Source organism: Ochotona princeps, chromosome 4 (genome assembly GCF_030435755.1).
Source record: "Ochotona princeps isolate mOchPri1 chromosome 4, mOchPri1.hap1, whole genome shotgun sequence".
NCBI classification, from domain to species: Eukaryota; Metazoa; Chordata; class Mammalia; order Lagomorpha; family Ochotonidae; genus Ochotona; species Ochotona princeps.
The window spans coordinates 80378853-80401687 of record NC_080835.1 but is presented as its reverse complement, the minus strand read 5'-3'; the positions used below and the strand labels follow the sequence as shown (position 1 = coordinate 80401687).

At 42.7% G+C, this 22835-nt stretch overlaps 1 protein-coding gene and 1 non-coding gene across 2 annotated transcripts; one reads left to right on the top strand and one right to left on the bottom strand.

Moving 5' to 3' along the window:
- Positions 1-872: 872 nt before the first annotated feature.
- Positions 873-22835, bottom strand: POGLUT3 (protein O-glucosyltransferase 3). The gene is made up of 8 exons (XM_012926969.3): positions 22550-22835; positions 13430-13627; positions 10803-11089; positions 8064-8280; positions 6464-6660; positions 4458-4652; positions 2825-2929; positions 873-1503 (listed from the first exon to the last, which is right to left on the bottom strand). The coding sequence occupies exons 1-8, from the start codon at positions 22755-22757 to the stop codon at positions 1378-1380; spliced, it is 1533 nt and encodes a 510-aa protein (XP_012782423.2). The 5' UTR covers positions 22758-22835; the 3' UTR covers positions 873-1377.
- On the top strand, positions 3761-3867 carry LOC118759556 (U6 spliceosomal RNA). Its single transcript, XR_009245379.1, has one exon. It is a non-coding gene; the product is annotated as a U6 spliceosomal RNA (small nuclear RNA).

Sequence of the window (22835 nt, the reverse complement as noted above, 5' to 3'; positions counted from 1 at the left end):
AGGAGAGTCAGAGAGAAATATCTTCTGTCTGATGATTCACTCCCCAAGTGACTACAATGGCTGGAGCTGAGCCAATCTAAAGCCAGGAACCTGGAACCTCTTCCTGGTCTCCCACACAGGTGCAGGGTCCAAAGGCTTTGGGCCGTCCTCGACTGCTTTCCCAGGCCACAAGCAGGGAGCTGGATGGGAAGTAGAGCAGCCGGGAGTAGAACCGGTGCCCATACGGGATCCCGGCGCAGTCAAGGCGAGGACTTTAGCCACTAGACCACGGTGCTGGGCCCTATAATATGAATTTTTAAGATGTTGTGTGTATGGATTTCAAAATATTTGCCACCAAAATAAATTTACCTTTTAAATCCATTTCCAAGAATCTTTTGAGGTACCCTTGTACACTAACTAATAACTATGTTGTCTTTAATGTGTATAACTCAGGTAATGTAGAAATTAGTAGCTTAAGGTAGTTTTTCCTTTGTTTTGACGCAGGCCTTGGGTAACAGAAAGATACAAGCTGCACTTTAAAACCACATTCCACCACTATCTCCACACCACCCTTAATACCAGTCACCATCTTCTGTAAATTACTTTTCTTGGACCTTCCAAGAGGAAGTTAGTGTCCATGTTTAAGAATTTTATTATTTGCATTTTATTTGAAAAGCCAAAGGGAGGGAGATGGGGAGGTGTGAGGAGGGAGAGAAGCAGCGAAAATATCTCAGGTACTGGTTCACTCTCCAACTTCCTAAACGTCAGCTACAAATGGGGCTGGGCTAGGCTGAAGCCAGGAAACCGGAGCCCAATCCAGATCCCCCACAAGGGTGACGGAGACCAAGGACCCACCCCACCTGCTGCTCCCGAGGACCTGCAATAGCAGGAAGCTGGATTGGAAGCTGAGCAGCCAAAGCCCCTCCTCCAGTGTGGCGGTGCTTCACTGCTGTCTTAAACACCTGCTGACAGGCCATGATTACTGAATGCCAAAAGCAGCTTCTAAGAGGGGAGAGCATGCGCAGCAGCGCTGTGGAGGGGGCTTCCAAACAAATACTTTCTTGTCATAAATGGAAGTGGCACAAAGTGGGCAAAGAATGGGAGGAAACTAACACATGTGGTAAAAACGGACTCAGACGCGGTTTACAGTTGGGCAGGACTCTATCTGCTACAGTCCTCAGGCTTTCTGTTCAGAAAAACCATGATGCTGAGAAAAGCAATGTTTACCTAAAACAAATTAATATTCAAAGATATTTGGTAATAGCTGCTCAAATACTGCCATGCGCAGCCGCATTATGGCCACTGGGTGACGTCTTGTGTACTGCTGTCCTTCACAGCTTGGTGTCCATCCCAGGGCTTGTTAGAGCTGATGTACACAGGACGCCGAACGTGGGCTGACTACAGCTCTTCTCTGAAGGGCTTTTTCCTGTGGCAGTGGCAGAGGGACATGTCATCATCTGGCTGAGGCACAGGTTCCATTCCCTCACGTACTTTGGGTTTGCTGGACTGGCGCTTGGCATATTCCTGAAATGTGTATTTGAAGGCAATGGAAAGATTAGTCCACACTTCAGTGCCTACTGCCCCATACCTCCACTTCAGTCACTGCCATCTTTTCTAGTTCCTGTGTTGTTTCAGACTCAAACCAAGTGGCTTATTCCATTTGCGTGCCATTTGAAGTTGAGTAGTCATAAACTCTTCTGCCACGTTCGAGAATCTAGCAAGTGACCCCAGTACACAATTTTATGTGTTCGTGGGCTTCCCTAAAACAGGCTGGCCGGGCCTAAAGTTCATGCCTGAAACCAACAGCAGCTCTCAGGATTTGCTCCACTTGTTAAATGGATGATTGGCTTTGCAGGATACACAAACCGGCAGAGAGATGATAAGCTTCTCAAAGTTAAGCCAGAGGACTAGACAAGTCTCCCGGGGAGGCCGGCGGCTGCACATATTTAACAATGGTGATAGGCCTTTGTTTGACATGTTGTCCCACCCAAGGCATGGACAGAGACATTCCTACAAATCAGATATTTCATTCATGGGCTCTGTGCACGTTATAGTGGCCCATTCCTGGTGTGGTGCCAAACCCAAGAAAATGTTGACACAAAGAGGTGAGCCAAAAATATTTTACAGAAAGATTCTTATTAAAATCAAAGCTGGACGGACAGAGGAAACAGGAGCTGCTCATAGTAAATGGTATAATTTATCCTTTTATTTTTCTGGGAGAGGGTAGAAGCCACGGGCACATGAGAAAATGTATTTTTCCAACTCAATGCGTATTTTCTTTTTCTTTTTTTGCCTTTCTAGCAAGATCTTACTGAATGAACTACAAAGCAGTTACTTCAAGTTATGGTCCCCAGCATCCTGTAGATTTGGCACAAGCTGTTAAAACAGTTACAGCATTTTTCATGTTTGATTGCTTTAGGTAGACACCAAGTATTTTGCTTTTCACACTTTACTCTGACAGCAATGAATTTTAAGCAACAAGAAGGAGATTTTTCAGCAAAGCGAACTTCATGACCTCTAACTAGTTCAATTTTCTCACTTTCCAGGTGAGGAATAATACTGACATTCACAGAACATCTGCATAAAACACCCACAAGGCATTGAACAGAGCGAGCCATGTCAGCATGGGAGAAGCTTCTATTCCACGTTCCTAAGGGCTTCAAGCACTGTTTTTCATAATACTGTAGACTGAAAAACAGGCCACAAGGGATTCACAACAGTCCTATCTTTGCTGTGGCTGGTTGTGCAACAGTGCTACCGGATGACCCTGAACCGTTCGGGAAGAATCAGACCCCACGCGAGGTCTGCGGGCACCTGATCAGGTGGATGCACGTTCTCCACTGACCTGTAGGACGCTGTAATAGTAGCAGTAAAGCCTGTGTGGTTGGAGCAGTTCTCTGGCCGTCAACTGCCCTGCTTTGGCAATCTTCTCGGCTTCTTCATCATTTTCCTAAAAAAGGTTTTTTAAAACCCTGAATGAAAATCACTGTTGTAACCCACAAAGAAATCCAGGGGTGAGTGTGAGCCCAGGGTTGAGCATGCACAGTATGAGACTTGGAACATAATGGAAATAAAACAAGAATGAAGTTAGGAAAACACAGTGCCACCATAAGCATCCCTGTTAGAGACGTGGTCACGCAGCTGGGGCCCAATTCCACAGTTGCAGTAACCTTCCTCTGCACCTGGTGCAGCAGTCCCATGCAGCCTCTGATGTGATGATCTCGGCTCTTCCTAACCTGCCAGCAAGCAAGCTTGCAGTTCTTCTCCCATCCCTCCAGCCTAGCCTTGCCCACTTGAGAACAGAATGAATCTGTTCTAACAATTCAAAATCCTTTACAAGGGCCTGGAGACTTGGCCTAGTGAGTTAGGCTGCCACCTGCAATGGGTACCTGCTGGAGTCACTACTGCTTCATTTCCAAGCCCACTCCTTACCAAGGCCTGGGAAAATCAGCAGCTGATGGCCCAGGCACTTGGGGCCCTGCCACGTATGTGGGGGACTTGGAAGAAGCTCCTGGCTTCTGGTTTTGACCTGGCCCCTCCCAGGCTGTTATGGCCATTTGGGGAGTGAACTGGTAGATCAAAGACTTTCTGTCTCTTCCTCTCACTGTAACTCTGCCATTCAAATACACAAAATATTTAAGGATTTAGAGTCAGAACATTGTTATAACATGGTAGTTACAAAAGGCTATCTTTGTTGTAATTAAAAAATCTAGTCATTAGCACCAAAGGGCTAGTCTTCCAGTATCAGAAACAGACAAGGTGCTTAACTATATTTGTGGAAGTGCTCGCTTCGGCAGCACATATACTAAAATTGGAATGATACAGAGAAGATTGGCATGGCCCCTGCGCAAGGATGACACGCAAAAACTATATCTGTGGAAAAGATGAACTTTGTGCCAGGCTGCCCACAGGAAAAGCCATTCCAGGTACAGAATCAAATCTGCCTTAGGCATCTAGTTATTTCCATAACCAAGTACAGCTTCTTAGAATAAAGTGTTAAAATGAGAGGGTAAATTTTATAGCTTTATATTAAAAAATAAAGTTTTAATACTTTTTATTATTTTATGGGAAACTTGAGATTCTTACAGAGGATACAGCATGCATTCATTAACATCCTGTGGTTTTTTTTTTTTCATTATCTTTTTCTAAAAAAAAGGCAAGCCATATTTGTGAAGGGTTTTCTGTACATGAGACACTTGCACTCTAGTCTTCTCAATCTCTAATTTGCATTTCATATGTCCTTGTTTGTGTGTGTAATCATGCATAGTACTTCATTTAGAAAATCTATATTCCAGAACACAGCAGATTTCAAACCTTGTAATAGTACACAGAATGAGTCTGATGTTGACAGTTTCAAAACCATTCATACTTCCTTTGGTTCCGTTATGTCAAACTGATCTGTGCAGTGATGAAACTCATATAACTCACACTTGCAGATTTGTTACTCTCTAAAGAAATGAAAATTGCGGGATACATACCTTGGCCCATTTCACTTTCTCTAGTACATCACTAAGATTTCTTTTAACAGGAACATAATGTTTCCAGGGCTTCAGCGCCATGTAGAAATGTTCATAATACGGTGAGTCCTGCTTCAGAACCAGGCTGTCCCCCAGCATGAGATAGGGGTACCTGTATGCAGCCACAGTCCCATCCACATTCACCTGATACTTGTACTGAGGATGTAAACAAACATAAAACAAGCAACACTTTAGCAGTCATTGGCTCCACATGGATTCTCATCAATACTGTAACACTAAACACAAAGGAATTATGATTGCTTTCCAACTTGCATGTTTGAAAGTTTTATAACACATTTTTTCTTTGCATTAAAATCCTAAGGAATCTTTAGTGGATGGGTTTTAAGAAACATAATGCACATGATACTAGATTTTCTACTTTCGCCTATAGCTACAGTGCCATGATGTGCTTCAATAGTAGAATGTTAAACTTGTGACTGTTACTAAAGGACTATATTACTATAGATATAATAGATACATAGATATAATAGATACATAGAAACTATAGATATAATAGATAGGGGAGGGGAAACAGTGGGAGGGGAAGATGAGGAGGGAAAAATGGGAAGGGAAGGGTGGAATACCTGTATTTGTAAAACTGTATCATGGAAAATAATAACAATAATTTTTAAAAAGAAAAGATACAGTACACTTAAAAACAAGATGATAAATAATCTCAGCAATCAGAAATGAGTGTGCGCTTCAGTTATGTCACTGATGGGGAAATCCAGATTTCTATCATCGGGTATTCAAACTGGCTGTTAAAATTATTAAAATGAAGGGCCTGGAGTGATGGTTCGATTGGCTAATACTCCCCTTGCAAGTGCCCGGATTTCCCTGTGGGTGCCAGTTCATCTCTTGGCTGTTTCACTCCCCATCCAGCTCCATGCTTCTGTCCTGGGAAAGCAGTTGAGCACAGTCCAAAGCCTTGGGACTCTGCACCCACAAGGGTGACCCAGAAGAGGCCCCTGCCTCCTGGCTTTGGATAAGCGCAGCTCTGGTTATTGTGGCCATTTGGGGAGTGAACCAGTAGATGGAAGAGCTTTCTCACTGTTTCTCCCTCTTTTTGTAAATCTGCCTTCCCAATAAAAATGAATAAATCTTTTAAGAATTAAAATTGAATAGTGATAATAATTCATATTTTCATTTACATGTTATTTCATTTGTTCTTTATCTTCAACCTGTGAAACAGGAAGAAGGCATTATCTTTATTTTACAGTTTTAGAGTCAAGAGACAGAAATGTGGAGTACACACTTTGTATATTTACTGGATCAATAACTTTTATTTACATATCAAAAACATCTTTTGTAGGCATTAGCCTCAATCAGTTGTAGCAATATGAAGCAGGTCTGACTAACCTTCCCTCCCCTTCTGCAATCAAGAAACTTAGTAAACACAGAAATGCATTGATCTCTATTGTCTGTTAACACCTCTTGTTTTTAATACATTAAGTCACATTGAAATTATGAGGATATTCTCCCAGATCTGGTAACTAATTATTTCTTAACTAATTTATCACATTATTTCTATTTCTGTGTCCTTTGAAGTCCTGATAACATTCTGAGGACCCTGGCAGTTTAGAGACCAGAGTCGGTCCCGCCTCCATCAACAGGGCAGGATCGGAGACAGGAGCTAAGCCCTGGTCCCACCTCTTAGCTTCAGATGTGGGGTTTATACTGTATAAACAAAAGAAATTTGAGATTACTTCATTTCCAGTTGATTAAAACAAATTCAAAAAGAGAACAAGAGAATAAGCCCAACTTAACCCTTGTACTATATTTTGAGCACTAAACTTATGAGTTATATGATAGACAAAGTTAACAACAACAACAACAACAATGGAAATCACAACTTTCTGTGTCTGATAAGAAGATGTAAAAGCATGTGTCAGTTCACAAGATAAGAGAAATTTAGACTTAAACAAATTTATCCCTTCATAACCAAACAGGAAGACTGAAAGGCATACCTTAAAGAAATCAAAGAAACCTATCAACTTGGCTTTTCCAAGCTCTTTTTCTTTCTCTTGGAAAAAGAAATATCCTGTAATTCCTGCATCTAGTAGCTGCGGATTCTCTTTGGAAAGCTGTACCAACTGGAGCCTCTCCTCTCGGCTATCTCTACCTCTGAAGAAAGCTTTCTCTGTTTTATTGATCCAGGAAGGGCCTAGAAGTTTGAGGCCACAAAAGAAAATATATGATTACGAAGTTGACATTTATATGATAAATACAGCCACCTTTTATCTACCATTGCTAATTAAAATGTTAAACTCCTTTTAATCAACAATTCATCTTCAAAAGCAGATTCTAAAATATATGGAACTGGGTCTTAATTTGCTTGAGATAACTTTGAAGATTAGATTTTCAAAAACAGTCCTTTCATTTGCTGTATTAACTAATACACTGATTTCATCCACTTCTCAACTGCTGAGCCTTCACATAAGAATTGGTGCTTTCTGTTGTACACCACCAACAAACATCCAAAATGACACTGGACCAAACTCAAAGCAAAAAGAGATTTAATGATCTGTCCCATTCACAAAGGCATCAGCTTCTCCCACCTTCTGTGTTTCAAAACTAAACATGCAATAGGCCTTTATTCTTAGACAAAGAGGCAAGACAGAACTGTATAACTCAGCAACACCCACAATCTTTAGCACTTAACACTGCTCAGATTTCTGAATGTAGGAAAGACGATTAATAGATCAATATAAGAAAAATACATCTTATCTTTCCTGGAAGGGAAACAATCTGGAAGAATTAATTTAATTAAGTGTTTTGATTAAGCTGCAGACAGACGTCTTGGTTAATGCCTGTCATGTGTTCCTTAGAACATATCCTAAACAGAAACTGGAGGGACTTACAACTTTACTGTGCTAGGACACTGCTTAGAAATGCACCGTTATCAAATTAACTTGGTTTTAGCTTCATGTTATCTTTAGAGTTTACAAAAAATATACCTAATCATCTTTACCAAATAAATCTACTGAACCATACGTTATAAAAATAAGGCAGGGTTTGTTCTAGTCAGGGAGTTCGGTTAATTGAAAGGTGTGCTGTGCAATACAAGGGTAAAGTCACCAAATGGGGGGTTAGAAATCAGAAACTAAAGGATAAGGGAGAATTCCTTACAAAACATTAGAAGCAATAACATCTGAATTACACTATTATCACCATTCTCTCAAATTCATGTATCATTTATCACCTTCAGAAATTCTTTCATCTCGAAAAAATTTTTGTTCATCTCACTCAGCATTATAAAGGCAGTAGAACTGGAATTCAGTTACAACTTTACCAAATACAAATTTTTAAAATGGTACTTATAAGTGATCAACTCAACACAGTCTCAGTTAAAGTAGGTGTGGGAATTAGTACTTCAAACAGCATTATCTTTAATTCCTGGACTAGAAAATTCCTAAACAAAACCTTGATTTTTTAGGGTGCTGTTTTCCTTTATTCTTGATTAGCAAATAAGAATGGTTATTTAGTTAATATACATTTCCTCTGTTTGGATAATCCCCATACTTTTCCTGACTCCGTGCTTTTTCTTAAAGATTAGCCTTAACATACCTGTATTTCCCTGAAGAGAGAGGAGATCATTTGTAACACCCCTCATTGCTTCAAGTGTGGAATGGGTAATGTCATAGGTTGGAAGGATAACATCTCTTGAATCCTGGGAGCCACACCATGAAATGATTGGTACAGGGCCAGGGGTTTCATTGACTTTTCGATGCTCCAAGGGCCAATCGCCAAGATTGATATAAAATTCTAAGTCTGGGAGGATGACCTAAACAAACAAAAGTGTCAACCTCAGTGCTGAAAAGACCTCCTTCTTCAGTACTAAACACGGCAGTTATTTGGCTTTTCAAGTATTTCTGATAGAACTGACCATCTGAAAACAGAAGAGAATATTTCTCGACCACTAGAAGTATTGGAGAACCAGAGATGAGGATGGCTCAAGGCAAATTCACTTAACCAGGTGTCGGCTGACTATGGGGTAGTTACAGTTAAGCATTACAGCAGTGAAAACCAGGCTCAGAACACAAACTGATAGTAGGGCGAAGGTGACCGTTATTTAAATTGAGAATGGACCTCAGCCACACATTCAGGAGACTGAAGAAGTTATATCAGAAACTTGGGACATGGTATCAGGAACTTCCTATCAGGAAAACTGTCTTGTGGTTTAGAAAATGTCCTTGATGGTCTCTCTAGGTGAAAGACCACTCTGCCTCAACAGAACAAGAAAGGAACTTAGAGTTCAACAGTGGTGGGAAAGGAGGGGATGAATAACGAGACAGAGAAAGTTACTGAGAAATACGGAGAGTCTGAAAGTCAGAGGAACCAAGAATTTAGTAAGAGGTCAAGACCAGAAGATCAAGGACAGCCAGTACTTCTCAGAGGCAAGCATGACTGAGTCTCACTAGTACAGGGATGTCTTTTTACTTTAAAAAAATTTTGAGACCCGCATGATGGCTCAATTAGCTAATTGTCTGCCTGTAGGCACCGGCATTCCATATGGGTGCTGATTTGTGTCCCAGTTGTTCCACTTCCCTTCCAAAACCCTCTTCATGTCCTAGAAAAACAGCAGTAGAGGATGGCCCAAAACGTTGGGACTGCACATGTGAATGGGAGACCCAGGGAAGGTTCTTGGCTCCTGGCTTTGGATCAGCTTAGCTCCAGCTGTTGCGCCCGTTTGGGGAGTAAACCAGTGAATAAGTCTTTCCCACTCTGTTTCTCCTTCTCTCTATATAAATCTGCCTTTCCAATAAAAACAAACACATCTTTAAAAAATGTTTATGAATTTTAAAGGGACAGAGACACATAGAAACTCCCATTCACTAGTTCCCTCCTCAAATGTCTGCACAAGCTTGGGCTTGGCCAGGTCAAAGTCAGGAGCCAGGAATTTCATCTAGGCTTCCCAAGTGCAAGGCAGGGAACCAAGACTTGGGTCATCAACTGCTGCCTTCCTGGGAATGCAACAGCAGGAAGCAGGGATGGGGGTGCAGCTGGGACTTGATCCCACATACTTCAATATAGGATGTGAGCACCCTAAATAGTGTCTCAACTGCTCCACCAAATGCCTATTTTTCAAATGCTAGGATTTGTGTTTAAGTATGTGTTGGTTTTTGTTTTCTTTTTCATTTCTTCATCAACACATTGGTTATTCAGTAGTGTGTTATTTAACTCCATGGTATTGTAATTTTTTTAACTTTATTCCTGTTGTTGATTTTGTTTTATGGCTTTGCATTTAAGGGAATGTATAGTAACTGTGCAATGGAGACTATCATATCCAGATGTGAAGATACAATGCAGTATGCATCTCTACTTCCAAATCAAAGATGGACTCCCAATGAAACTGTTGGACATATCTCAACAATAGGATGCTGGACTGTCTGGCATTGCGTGTACCCACAAAATCAGAATACATTTAAATAGCAGAATGATGTACTTCCCACTGCTCATGAAGGACTATAGTATTGTAATAATATGAGGGAAATTAGTCGGGTGGAGGGAATTTGGGGAAGGGATAAGTGAAATCCCAGAGCCTATGGAATTGTATTATAAAATTAAAAATAAAATAGAAGAAAGATAAAGTATGTGTGGGTACAAAATAATCCCTATTGCCCTAACCTTCAATAAAATGTGTCATGCTCACTATTTTCAAGAGGCACTTGAGATAAAATGAGGGACTGGTTTTGTAGCATAGTGGGTATAGCCACCACCTGCAATGCTGGCATCCCATATGGGTACCAGTTTGAATCCCAGTTGCTTCACTTCTGATTTAGCACTCTGTTAACGGCCTCGGAAAGCAGCAGAAGACAGCCCAAGTGCTTGGTCCCTGAACCCATGTTGGGGACCTAGAAGCAGCTCTGGCTTCTGCTTAGCCTAATCCTGGTGGCTATATTCATTTGTGGAGTGAATCAGCAGATGAAAACTCTCTCTCTGTGTAACTCTTTCTTTCAACTAAATAGCTCAATCTTAAAAAAAATAAAAGAAGGAAAATATTCTACGGTCAAATCATTTTGAGGAGAAAAGAATGGCAGAGGGGGGAAATGTGAACGGGAGGAGTATTAAAAGTGGAAACTTAGAGAAGTGCCTGTGAGGCTGTAACATGAGAGCTGACAGAGACTTCAGGGTAGGGGCACCTTATGGCCTGGCTACTGGGGGAGGTTTTCAAGCCACTTCTTTTAAATCACAGCAAAGAAGTTCCATTTTCATATTTGTGCCATTATAATTCTGAACATTTAAGTGTTATAATGAAACAATTCAACAATATAACTGTTGAGGTCACTTCATTTATCCTCTTACCTTTCTTGCCAGTGACAGCAAAATCTCATCAGAGAACATTTTGAAGTCTGTGTATTTCCCTAAAGATCTCCGGTAAATACGATTATTCAGAATAGTGTAATGAACAATGGCGCCCCTCTCATCCCCAAACCTCTTAGGGATTTCATTTAGCATCTGCTGAAGATTGATGCTGGGGAAGGAAGCAAAATCCTTTGCAATCTGAGGTTCCTCAGTTGGACAAGAAAGGGTTTTCTGCCAGACGTGGGGCTCCTCCTCCGGACACTCACAGTATTCATGGTACACTGGTCCTAGGGGCACAAGGCACAGGAGACCATGTTTCATTAGCAAGCACCACGACACAGGGAGCTGTTTTTGTCCCTGATGTGAATTGGGAGGTGACTTCTTGGTCAGTTCGAAGATTGTCCAGATACAGATAAACTCCCCTAAAGAAATCTTGGTCAGGGTTGTACAGTCCTGACTACTATCCACTTTTGAAAACCACCATGGACAACCCAGTATAGCACATGCTCTGTTCTCATCTATTCTACTCTCAGTCAGTTGCCTGATAAACTAATTTCTAGTGAGATATATACGATTGATGAAAATAAAATAATTTTGGCATGGCGCAGTAGCCTTGTGACTAAAGTCCTTGGCTTGCACATCTGGAATCCCATATGGGTGCCAGTTCATGTCCTGGCAGTTCCACTTCCTATCCAGTTCCCTGCTTGTGGCCTGGGAAAGCAGTCGAGGACAGCCCAAAGCCTTGGGACCCTGCACCCATGTGGGAAACCCAGAAGAAGCTCCTGGTTCCTGGCTTTGGGTCAGCTTAGTTCTGGCTGCTGTGGCCACTTGGTGAGTGAACCAGTGAATGGAAGATCTTCCTCTCTATGTTTTTCCTTCACTCTGTAAATCTGCCTTTCCACTAAAAATAAATAAACATTTAAAAAATAATTTGCCTTTCAATAAGGAAAAAGAGAATATATTAATAGGCTTTATAACAGCAGGAATGGTACCCTTTAAAACAAAAAATCCAGACGGCCTCTCCTTCATCAGCACATCTCAAAGAAGAAATGTACACAGCCAGCTGGGGAGAGTCCTGGTAGTGCAGCTTGAACTGATCAACCAGAACATTCAATTAAAAAAAACTAAACAAAAATTATGTGAATTTCATAACTGGTTGCAATACATATCTATATTTCACGAGAAAAAAATCAAAAAGCATGACATTTTCTTGAGGATTTGTATTTTAGACCAAGGTGAGTAACAGGGACTGACCTATCTAAAAATAAAAACAACAGATGGAATACATGAAACAAGTGCTGAGACACAGGACATGCAGCAATGCGGGACACAGGGCAATGAGGCCGAGAGGAGAAAACCAAGGAAAGTGAGTCCTGGAGTTGGCACAGTTTACCATTTAAAGCAATTTCAGGCCGGAGTGGGGGTGGGGTGGAAAAGAAGGCAGAACCTGACAGTCTCACTGACTTGCAGAGCTGGACTCAGTGCTGAAGGATCAAGTCAGCTATAATTTCTAGGACAGACATCTGCACATACAGAGAACCCCCAAGATCTGAATAGATACTTACCACAAGAGGAAATACTAAATGGCTATCAAATATATGAAAAGAATGACAGTATCACTAACTAGCATGGAAATGCAAACCAAAACCACAATGAGATATCATCTCACTCCAGCTGGAATGACTGTTATCAAAACTGCACGAAAGAACAAATGCTGGCAAGCATGCAGAGGCAAGGGAAATGCAACACACTGCTTGCGGGAGCAAATGAGTACAGCCACTGTGGACAGCAGTGTGGGGCTCCTCAGAAAACCACAACCAGTGCACTACATACATGATCCAGCCATATCGTCTGGCCACACATATGCAAAGGAAATGAAGTCAGCTTATCAAAGAGGAACCTGCACTCCCGTGTTCACGGCAGCACTATTCCAATAGTCTAGCCATGGTATCAATCTAGGTGTTCATCAATGGAAGACCAGATAAGGAAAATGTGGTATCCTTATACAATGTGATGTAATTCAGACACACACACAGACACACACCAAAACCAAAAAAAAAAAAAAAACCAAAACCTTAGCATATGCAGCAAAATGGATGGATTGTAATGTTAAATGAAGTAAGATACAGGAAGACACATTTTCTCTCATGTAGAAGTTAAAACAAATCATAGTTAGATACAAATACGTATGTATGTATTAGATCTGATTTTGATATAGTAATTACTAACTGTTGGGAAGGGTTGGGGAGAGCCCAGGAGATTGGCTAATTAATGGGTACAGAACAGAGCTGGGAGAAGAACAGTAGTAACCATGGTTCATGACAGATTCCACACTGCATAGAGAATTAGAGAAGCACTCATTGACCCTGCAAACAGTGGAAAGACAAGGACGTGGAAATGCTGTCTATTATGATCACTTTACACTGTGTGTGTCCTGGAATATTGCAGCATATCCCGTAAAACTGTACAAATATCCACGTTAATTCAAAATTGAAAGATAAATGTAAAAAACTGAGCTCCAACCAGGTATACCATGTTTATTTTGTGGCACATGACTTCAAGGTCGTCATACACCATTGTGGAAGGCCTGTGACGTACAGCTAAAGCTAACTTGTAAAATCACTTACCTTTCAAAATGTAAGGAGACTGAGACACGTGTTCACCATCATAAAGCACCTCTATTCTTAGACCTTCACTGACAGTTTCATACATTCTGTATCTCATCAAAAATGTTCCATCGTTCCTGTCCAAAGGCTTTGGGACATGAATCCGGACTAAATCTTTAGGAGAAAGAGATTTGACTACTACTTTGAATAACGTTTCACCTGAAAAAAAAAAAAAAAGAACTCTATGATTTCATCATTGTCACATTATTGGACAGATGCCCTGTATAGAAGTCACTTTTTGTGGTAGTATCAATGGTAAATAAAATCTTTTCAACTTGTAGGAGCTGCAGCTGACTCATGTGTTCAAATGAATGATCTGACTCAACATTTGACTCATAAAGTCAATAATGACTTATTGAATGAACAAAATCAATTCATTGAAAAACCATTAAAGCCAAGGTAGTTGAAAAATCCATAAACTTGAATATAAACTCGAAGACTAAGTCTTCAATGGCATTCACCTATCTCCTCGTGAACTATACAAGTTCTCTTTATATAGCATTTAAGTATCTAAGAACTCTAATTTCTGAGAAAATGTCTACCTTTTTAAGTTCAAATTCGAAGTTATATTTCTAAACCCATTTCATTAGGTAAAAAGAAATCATAATTACCAGACTCTATGTAAACACACACACACACACATTTACATTTCTTTGGAAAATAACAGCATTTACTTGAATCTATTTCTTTATCGTGAAATGAATTAGTTACAATATGATATTCTCCTCCAACTCCCAAATTCTTTGAATTCTTTTTGACTCAGGTAAAAAATTCCTTCTTCACAAACTCACCTTTCCTATTAGCAGATTCATTCAGGCTTTGAAGCAACACTGAGTGTTTGGTGTTTCTGTGCTCTAGGAATATGCTTTGCAGCACTTGGTATGGAAAACAGTGGGAATAACATTGAAAGCTCCGTATCACAGGGTAAGCTAAGCACGCCGGGAATCCTCTGAAACCCACTGTCCCAGTAAATAGAAGGCTGTGACCAAAATCGTCTTTCATGCCACATCTATCCTATTATTATGAGTTAAGCCTATTTAATAGAATTTTAAAAATAATCGAATAATGCTATGTCTCCTATTCTTAGTTTCCAAACCCAATCAGTATATGATTCTACTTTCTTTTGAACTTTAAGGATTCTATTTTTTCTCCTGGCTTAGGAAAACGTTTCCTAGCCTCTTCAGTTTAGTAAGAGGGAGGTGGTAGCTAATATCTTGTCATTAAGTAATAAGCACCAAAGTTACACATTTTATGATGTCAGAAAAAAGTATGATAAAATTATGGAAGAACATTCTAACATAAAAGAACCAAGATAATACAAAATAAACATAGGGGATATTATAAAAAGATAAAAATTGAATGTCAAATTGAAATCCTATAAAACCCACAAATTATTGCTTTGCATCATTTCCCACTTGGGTTTGAAAGGCTACATGTCAGAGCAGACTGAAAATCAGGAGGGCGGGGTCTGGAAACTAGAAAGTTACTTCCATTGCTTCCTCTCCAAACTGGAAAGAGCCAAAAAGAACTTCTTGCCTCCTAGTTAAATTTTCTTATTCTCTGTAAAGTATTATTTTAATAAATAAACCAGGTATGAGAAAAGACTATTTTTTAAGTATTTGAACTTTGTATTGGAAAGAAGTGGACACTCAGAAAAAATCCTATAAAGATGCCTCATTATTTGAGGATTGAAAATGGTAATTACATCATTGCTTTCTCACAGTAAAGCAATTCTGTCTGAGGTAGTACCTAAAAGTTGTATTTTAAAATGTACTGGTTCCGGCACGATAGCCTAGTAGCTAAATCCTCGCTTTGCTTTCTCCAGGATCCCATATGGGCTCAAGTTCGTATCCCGGATGCTCCACTTCCCATCCAACTCCCTGCTTGTGGCCTAGGAAAGCAGTCCAAACCTTTGGGACCTTGTACCCATGTGAGAGACCTGGAAAAAATTCCTGGCTTCAGATAGACTCAGCTCCAGCCTTTGGAGCCACCTGGGGATTGAACAGCAGATGGAAGATCTTTCTGTCTCTCCTTCTCTCAGTATATCAGCCTTCCCAATGAAATAAAACAAAATAAAATAAAATAAATTCTTTTCTTAAAGATTTATTTATTTTTATTACAAAGTCAGAGATAAACAGAGAGGAGGAGAGGAAGAGAGGAACATCTTCCATCCGATGATTCACTCCCCAAGTGAGCGCAACAGCTGGTGCTGTGCCGGTCCGAAGCCGGGAACCTGGAACCTCTTCCGGGTCTCCCATGTGGGTGCAGGGTTCCAAGGCTTTGGGCTGTCCTCGGCTGCTTTCCCAGACCATAAGCAGGGAGCTGGATGGGAAGTGGAGCTGCCGGGATTAGAACTGGCGCCCATATGGGATCCCGGTGTGTTCAAGGCGAGGACTTAAGCCGCAAAGCCACGCCGCCAGGCCCTTCAGTAGCTTTATTATATATACAAGTATAGTTTTATACTTGTAAGTAAATACATTTTATTTTATTTTTATAAGAATTTATTTTATGGGCCCGGTGCAGTGGCCTGTGGCTAAAGTCCTCGCCTTGAACACACCGGGATCCCATATGGGCGCCAGTTCTAATCCCGGCAGCTCCACTTCCCATCCAGCTCCCTGCTTACGGTCTGGGAAAGCAGCCGAGGACAGCCCAAAGCCTTGGAACCCTGCACTCACATGGGAGACCCGGAAGAGGTTCCAGGTTCCCGGCATCGGATCGGCACATACCGGCCCGTTGCGGCTCACTTGGGGAGTGAATCATTGGATGGAAGATCTTCCTCTCTGTCTCTCCTCCTCTCTGTATATCCGGCTTTCCAATAATAATAAATCTTAAAAAAAAAATAAAGCTACTGAAGGTACAAATACATATACTAATTATTATTGTTTTTATAGTATTCTTTAATCATTTGCAAAAATTAAATGTTAGAATCAATGCAAAATAACATTTATTGGTACTGAAATAGAAATTAGCAATTTTTTAAAGATTTGCTTATTTTTACTGGAAAAGCAGATTTACAGAGAGAAGGAGATAACGTAGAGAAAGGATCTTCCATCTGGGCCCGGCGACATGGCCTAGCAGCTAAAGTTCTCGCCTTGAATGCCCCGGGATCCCATATGGGCACCGGTTCTAATCCCGGCGGCCCTGCTTCCCATCCAGCTCCCTGCTTGTGGCCTGGAAAGCAGTTGAGGACGGCCCAAAGCTTTGGGACCCTGCACCCGTGTGGGAGACTTGGAAGAGGTTCCAGGTTCCCGGCTTCGGATCAGCGCAGCACCGGCAGTTGCGCTCACTTGGGGAGTGAATCATCGGATGGAAGATCCTCCTTTCTGTCTCTCCTCCTCTCTGTATATCCGGCTTTCCAATAATAATAATAAAATCTTAAAAAAAAAAAAGGTCTTCCATCTGCTCATTCACTCCCCACATGGCCACAATGGCTGGAGCTGACCTGATCCAAAGCCAGAAGCCAGGAGCTTCCTCCGGGTATCCCATGCAGGTGCAGCGTAAAAGCCTTTGAACCATCTTCTACTGCTTTCCACAAGCAAAGAGCTGGATGGGAAATGGAGCAGCCAGCACACTAACTGGCATCTATATGCATTCTAGCACATGCAAGGCAACGTTCTAGCCACTGGGCTATCATGCCAGGCCCAGAAACAAACAATTCTAACTGCATACAAGAAAAAGGTAAAGGGGTCAGCATTAGAGTCATGGTGGATCAAGCTACTACCAGCATCCCATGTAAGTGTTGGTTCAAGTCCCAGTTCTTTCATTTCTAATCCAGCATCCTGCTAATATGCCTGTGAAGGCAGCTTGGAAGCACTCGTATACACCTGGAAGATTTGGATGAAGCTCCTGGCTTCAACTAGCCAGGGCGCTGTGGTCACTTGGGGAGTGAATCAGTGAATGGATGATTGCTCTCTCTCTCTAGTTCTGCCTTTTAAATAGATAATCTTCAAAAGATAATTGAGAAGAGTAAAGTATGAAATTACTTCAAATGGAAGGAATGTGAATTCTTATTAGCCCTGGGAGCCAAAAGAATTAAATAAAATTGAAAATCAGCTTGAGCTTTCTACTCCACAGATTCCAATTTCACTTAGGAAGAACAGAAATATGGGAATTCCGTCATTGTGTAAACAAAAGGCAATACAGACATGTCACATTCATAGCATCACAAATCCTGAATACTACTAATGTGGAAAACAACAAAGGCATTTCTAAAAGTTTACTTTTTTAACCTCTATTATGGGCCAAAGACTGGGTCATCCCTTATATCATATGTACTTCTTTTTTTTTTTTTTTAAAGATTTATTCATTTTATTACAGCCAGATATACACAGAGCAGGAGAGACAGAGAGGAGGATCTTCCCTCCGATGATTCACTCCCCATGTGAGTCGCAACGGGCCGGTGCGCGCTGATCCGAAGCAGGGAACCTGGAACCTCTTCCGGGTCTCCCACGCGGGCGGGTGCAGTGTCCCAATGCATTGGGCCGTCCTCAACTGCTTTCCCAGGCCACAAGCAGGGAGCTGGATGGGAAGTGGAGCTGCCGGGATTAGAACCGGCGCCCATATGGGATCCCAGGGCTTTCAAGGTGAGGACTTTAGCCGCTAGGCCATGCTGTGGGCCCCATATGTACTTTCTTTTTAACAATATTTATTTATTTATTTGAAAGAGTGACAAAGAGAAAGAAACAAAAAGAGAGAGGTCTTCCATCTGTGAAGCCAGGAACATTTGGGTCTCCCACATGGGTGGCAGAGGCCCAAACACTTGAGCCATCCTCTACTGCTTTACTTTTTCTCTTTTTTAAGATTCACTTTTTTTTAAAATTGGAAAAGCAGATTTATAGAGAAGGAGATACAGAAAGATCTTCTGTCTGCTGGTTCACTCCCCAAGTGGCCACAAAGGCAAGAGCTGTGCCAATCCAAAGCCAGGAGCCAGGAACTTCCTCCAGGTTTCCCACATGGGTGCAGCGTCCCAAGGCTTTGGGCCATCCTTGACTGCTTTCCCAGGCCACAAGCAGGGAGCCAGATGGGAAGTGGAACAGCTGGGACATGAACTGGTGCAAATATGGGATCCCGGCATGTGCAAGATGAGGACTTTAGCAGCTAGGCCACCCACTGTTTTTCTTAAGTCATTACCAGGGAGCTGGATTGGAAGTAGAGCAGCTGGGAATTTAACCAGTGACAATATAGGATGCTGGTGTTACAGGTGGCAGCTTTACTTGCTGCTATGCTACAACATTGACCTCCATACTTCCATATGGATTTTTTTTCCCAAAGACTTGAAAGTACAGAGAATGAGAGACAGAGAGAGATCTTTCATCTGCTGGTTCACTCTACCCAAGTGGCTGCTATGACTGGTGCTGGGCCAATCCAACACTGAGAGCAAGGAGCTTTTTCTTAGGTCTGCCATGGTGATACAGTGGTCCATGGACTTGGGTCATCCTTACTACTTTCCCAGGCCATTATAGGAAGTTAGATCAGAAATGGAGTAGCCATTTCTGTCACCTACTTTAGATTCTGGTGCCACAAATGGAGGATAAGCTTGCTATACCATTGCACTGGCCCTAGAAAACAAGTTTTTATAATTTTCTTTCTTGAAATGTTCCAACCATCCCTCCTTCTGTCCTTTCTTGTTCATCTACAGTACTTACTCAGTCCCACTGCGAGACAACATTCTAGATTCTTGGAATAAAACAGCATCAACTAGACTTGGGGAAATGTTCACGTTCAGCCAGTGGTGAGAGTAAATACAGATATGGTGGGGACAGCATTGGGGCTGAGCACGTTAAGCCACGCCATGTGACGCCTGGCATTCCTTATGAGAGACGCTTGAGTCCCAGTTGCACATGCTGCTGATACAACTCCCTGATTATGCTGGAAAGATGGTAGAAGATGGGAAAGCAGAAGGTATCTATACATCATGAATCTTTATTCTGTTTCATTTAGTTCTTGAAGAAGGAAAGATGTGAGGATGTACCAACTGGACAGAAAATCTAAGAAATTGGTGGGGTAAGCTTTCCGTTACCATCGGCAGCTTTGTAACTGCACACTAGGAATCAAGTGCCCGGAAAGGAAACAAGTGAAGAGACTGCAAGTACAGTGGTCTGAAAGGTCTTTAGCAACTTGGTAAGTCGCTAGTATTCTTTTCTCACAATTTTCTTTCCTGGTTTGGAAAACATTGGGATCAATTTGGAGAAAAATTTTCTGGGGGAAGTAAAGAAGAATATGAAAAAGGAAAAATTCCTAATTTATTGCTGTAACCAGTGAGAACACATATAAGTATAGAAATCAGTTCTTTTTCTTTATTTTTAAAGATTTATGTCTTTTTATTTGCAAGGCAGATTTTTACAGAGAAACAAGGAGAGCAAGGCCTTCCATCTGCTGGTTCACTTCCCAAATGGCTACAACAGTCAGAGCTGAGCTGATCCAAAGCCAGGAGCCATGAACTTCTTCCAGGTCTCCCACATGGATGTATGGGGGCCAAAGTCTAGGGCCATCTTCCACTGCTTTCCCAGACCAAAAGCAGAGAGCTGGCTTGGAAGCAGAGTAGATGGGACACGAATCACTCTCCAGGTGGATGCCAGTGTTACAAGCAGAGGATTAGCCTGACATTATTAATCTTATGTGTTATTTTAAATTTTTGTTTAATATTTTAAATTGTGGTTAAAAAAAAGTACATGAAATTCAACAACTGAGTCACTTTAAGTATACATTTCAGTAGTATCAAGCATATTCACAGTGCTGTGCATTAAATTCCCCAAAACTTATTCTTTCATATAAGAGGCATATAAAGAAAGAGCTCTCATCTACTGTACATTTCCCCAAAGCGTGGAATGGCTAGGTCTGGGCCAGGATTTGAGCCAGGTCAGGAAACTCAGGCAAGGGAGGCACACATGGGTGGGAAGAACTGGCTACCTGAGTCATCCGTTTCTGCCCTCTAGGGTCTGCTTTAGCAGAAAGCTGTAATCTGGAGCTGGAGTTTGGAATTAAATGGAGTCACAGTGACATCCCAAAGGGCAGCTCAACTGCTTTTTGTTGATACTTAATATACACTGTTTGGAAGTGGACTGTCATGGAAGTGGATTGTCACCCCCCCCCCAAATTCTATGTATGTGTTCATGTTCATATGTAATACAACTTTGAGTCCCTTATTGTACAGTGTTTCACATTTAAGTCAGAGAGACAAAAAGAGGGAGACAGACAAGAGCTCCTTTGCTGGGTCACTCCCTAAATAACTCTAACAGCTAGGGCTGCCTCAGGCTAAACCCCGGTGCCTGGGACTCAACCCAGCATTCCTGTGAGGGGGGTAGGAACCCAAGTGCTTAGCTGTTTTCTTGGTTTCCCAGCATCAGGAAGTTAGAAGTGAATGCAGAGTGGGTGTTCAAACAGAAGCACTATCATATAGATGCAGGAGCACCTAGTGGGGTCTCAACTGCTGTGCCCAGCGCCCCTGTCCTATTTAAATTTATTGGATAATCAGAGTCAGAAAGAGAGTGACAGAGACAGTTATCCGGCTTTTAATTGAGGCAAACTGTGGCTGATGCAGCCCATTGGCTTTTTTGCAAAACCTGTGAGCCAAGAAAGCTTTTTTACATTTCCAAATATTGGAATGGGAAGGGAGGAAACCCAAAGATGAGGAACACTTTTGAACTCATTACCTGATCCTTCAAAGAAAGTTTGCCCAATCCCAATACACACTTTGAAATTGGTCAACTACATCACAATGATCCCATCCTAAAGCAAACAAAGCCCATGAAACCAAACAAGTTAGAGTCTAACTGATAGACATGTTATCAAAGTGACAGAGATGATTTTGGAAATGGCAATTCAATCACATATAAATTCTCAATCACACAGCAACTGCCACTGACTTGGTTAAGGAAGGCATGATTTCTGTTACGCCCCAGCTCAAAGACCCCCCGGTGGACCGATTAGCCAGTACTAAAAACCTGTGCTTGGTATTCAAGGCCCTTGAAGATCTCTGCCACAACTCACCAGCAGCGTCCGCTTAGCATCATTAAACGAACCCTTCCCAGGAACATTACAGCTTCGTACACCTGTGTGTTGCGCACCCTGGCGTGTCCCCCCGCACACTTGCCCAGCAAACTCTGCTCTTCAAGTCCTCCCAGCCTTGCAGCCCCTCCGCGTCTCCCCTCTACTCTTTCACTGCCCTAAACACAAGTTCTGCGACTGATTGCAAGTCCTGCATTTTCATTCTTACAGCCCTAGCAGAATACCCACCACACACAGCCAGTCAACCACCATTTCTTGAATGAATGGAATTTTAAACATGGAAAGTGAATGTTTGTGTCTTAGATTCTCTGCTTTGCCTCATCTGCTCACCCCCTCCCTGCTCCTGCTCCAACTTCAGATGAGGGGACCCTGGGTCACTCCTTTATAGTCCGTTGATAACACAGGGTGCCAGCTGGCTGGAGCCCTGAGTGTAAGACACAGATTAGCAATCCTGGCTGGCAACAACTTGAAACCAGCAGGGCAAGACGAAAGGAGCTGCAAGTGAAGATGTGAGCAACAAGGGAGGCGGACCTGGTAAAAAGGATTCGGGACAGGGTCCACCCTCGGGTGTAGGAAATGTTCTGGGACTTTCTACTGAGTTTCTCCAGTAAAAACTGAGAAGAAAACAAAGCTGCCTCCTTCAGGCCTACCTCCTGACATTTCATAAATGTTGGCATTCCTGTTTCAAACCCATCAGGCCCCTGCGATTCTGGGAGATTCTGGGACTCTATGACTCATCGGGTAGGCACGCCCTGCAGGCTCACACAGTTGAGACCGAAGCCAGAGGCAGCTGGACAGGCTTCCATCGCAACACTCAGGCCCATCCATCGGCTTAGGGAACGTGGCCGGGCCCTCGGAGTCATCCATTCATTTCACAAACTTTCGTGGCGACTCTCGCCTGCCCGTGTGTCCGGAAGGGAGGTGGAGGAGCAGAGAGCATGGGCAGACCCCAGAGAGGACGGCAGGTCCCGGGGAGAAGGGCGCCACGCAGGCCGTGGGCCGGTTCCCGGACGGCAGGGCGCGCGCAGGGGAATGGGCAGCGGGGCTAGGGAGGCCCGAGCGGCTGGACGCTACCTGGGGGCGAGCGAGTGAAGTTCTGGCCCTCCGAGTTGACCGCCTGCACGTAGAAATAGCGGACGGGCAGAACGACGGCCGCCTGCAGCCCGGGCCCCCAGACCAGGCTCCGCGGCGCGCTCACCAGCGCCTCGGGCGCCCCGGCCGCGGCTCCCAGCAGGGCGAGCTGCAGCACCAGCAGAGCTGCGGCCCGGGGCAGGCGGCGCATGGTTGCCGGGCCGCTGAGCTCCGACTCCGCGGTGGCGGCGAGGCGGGCCCGGGAGCGCCGCGGGCCGGGGCGGGGGCC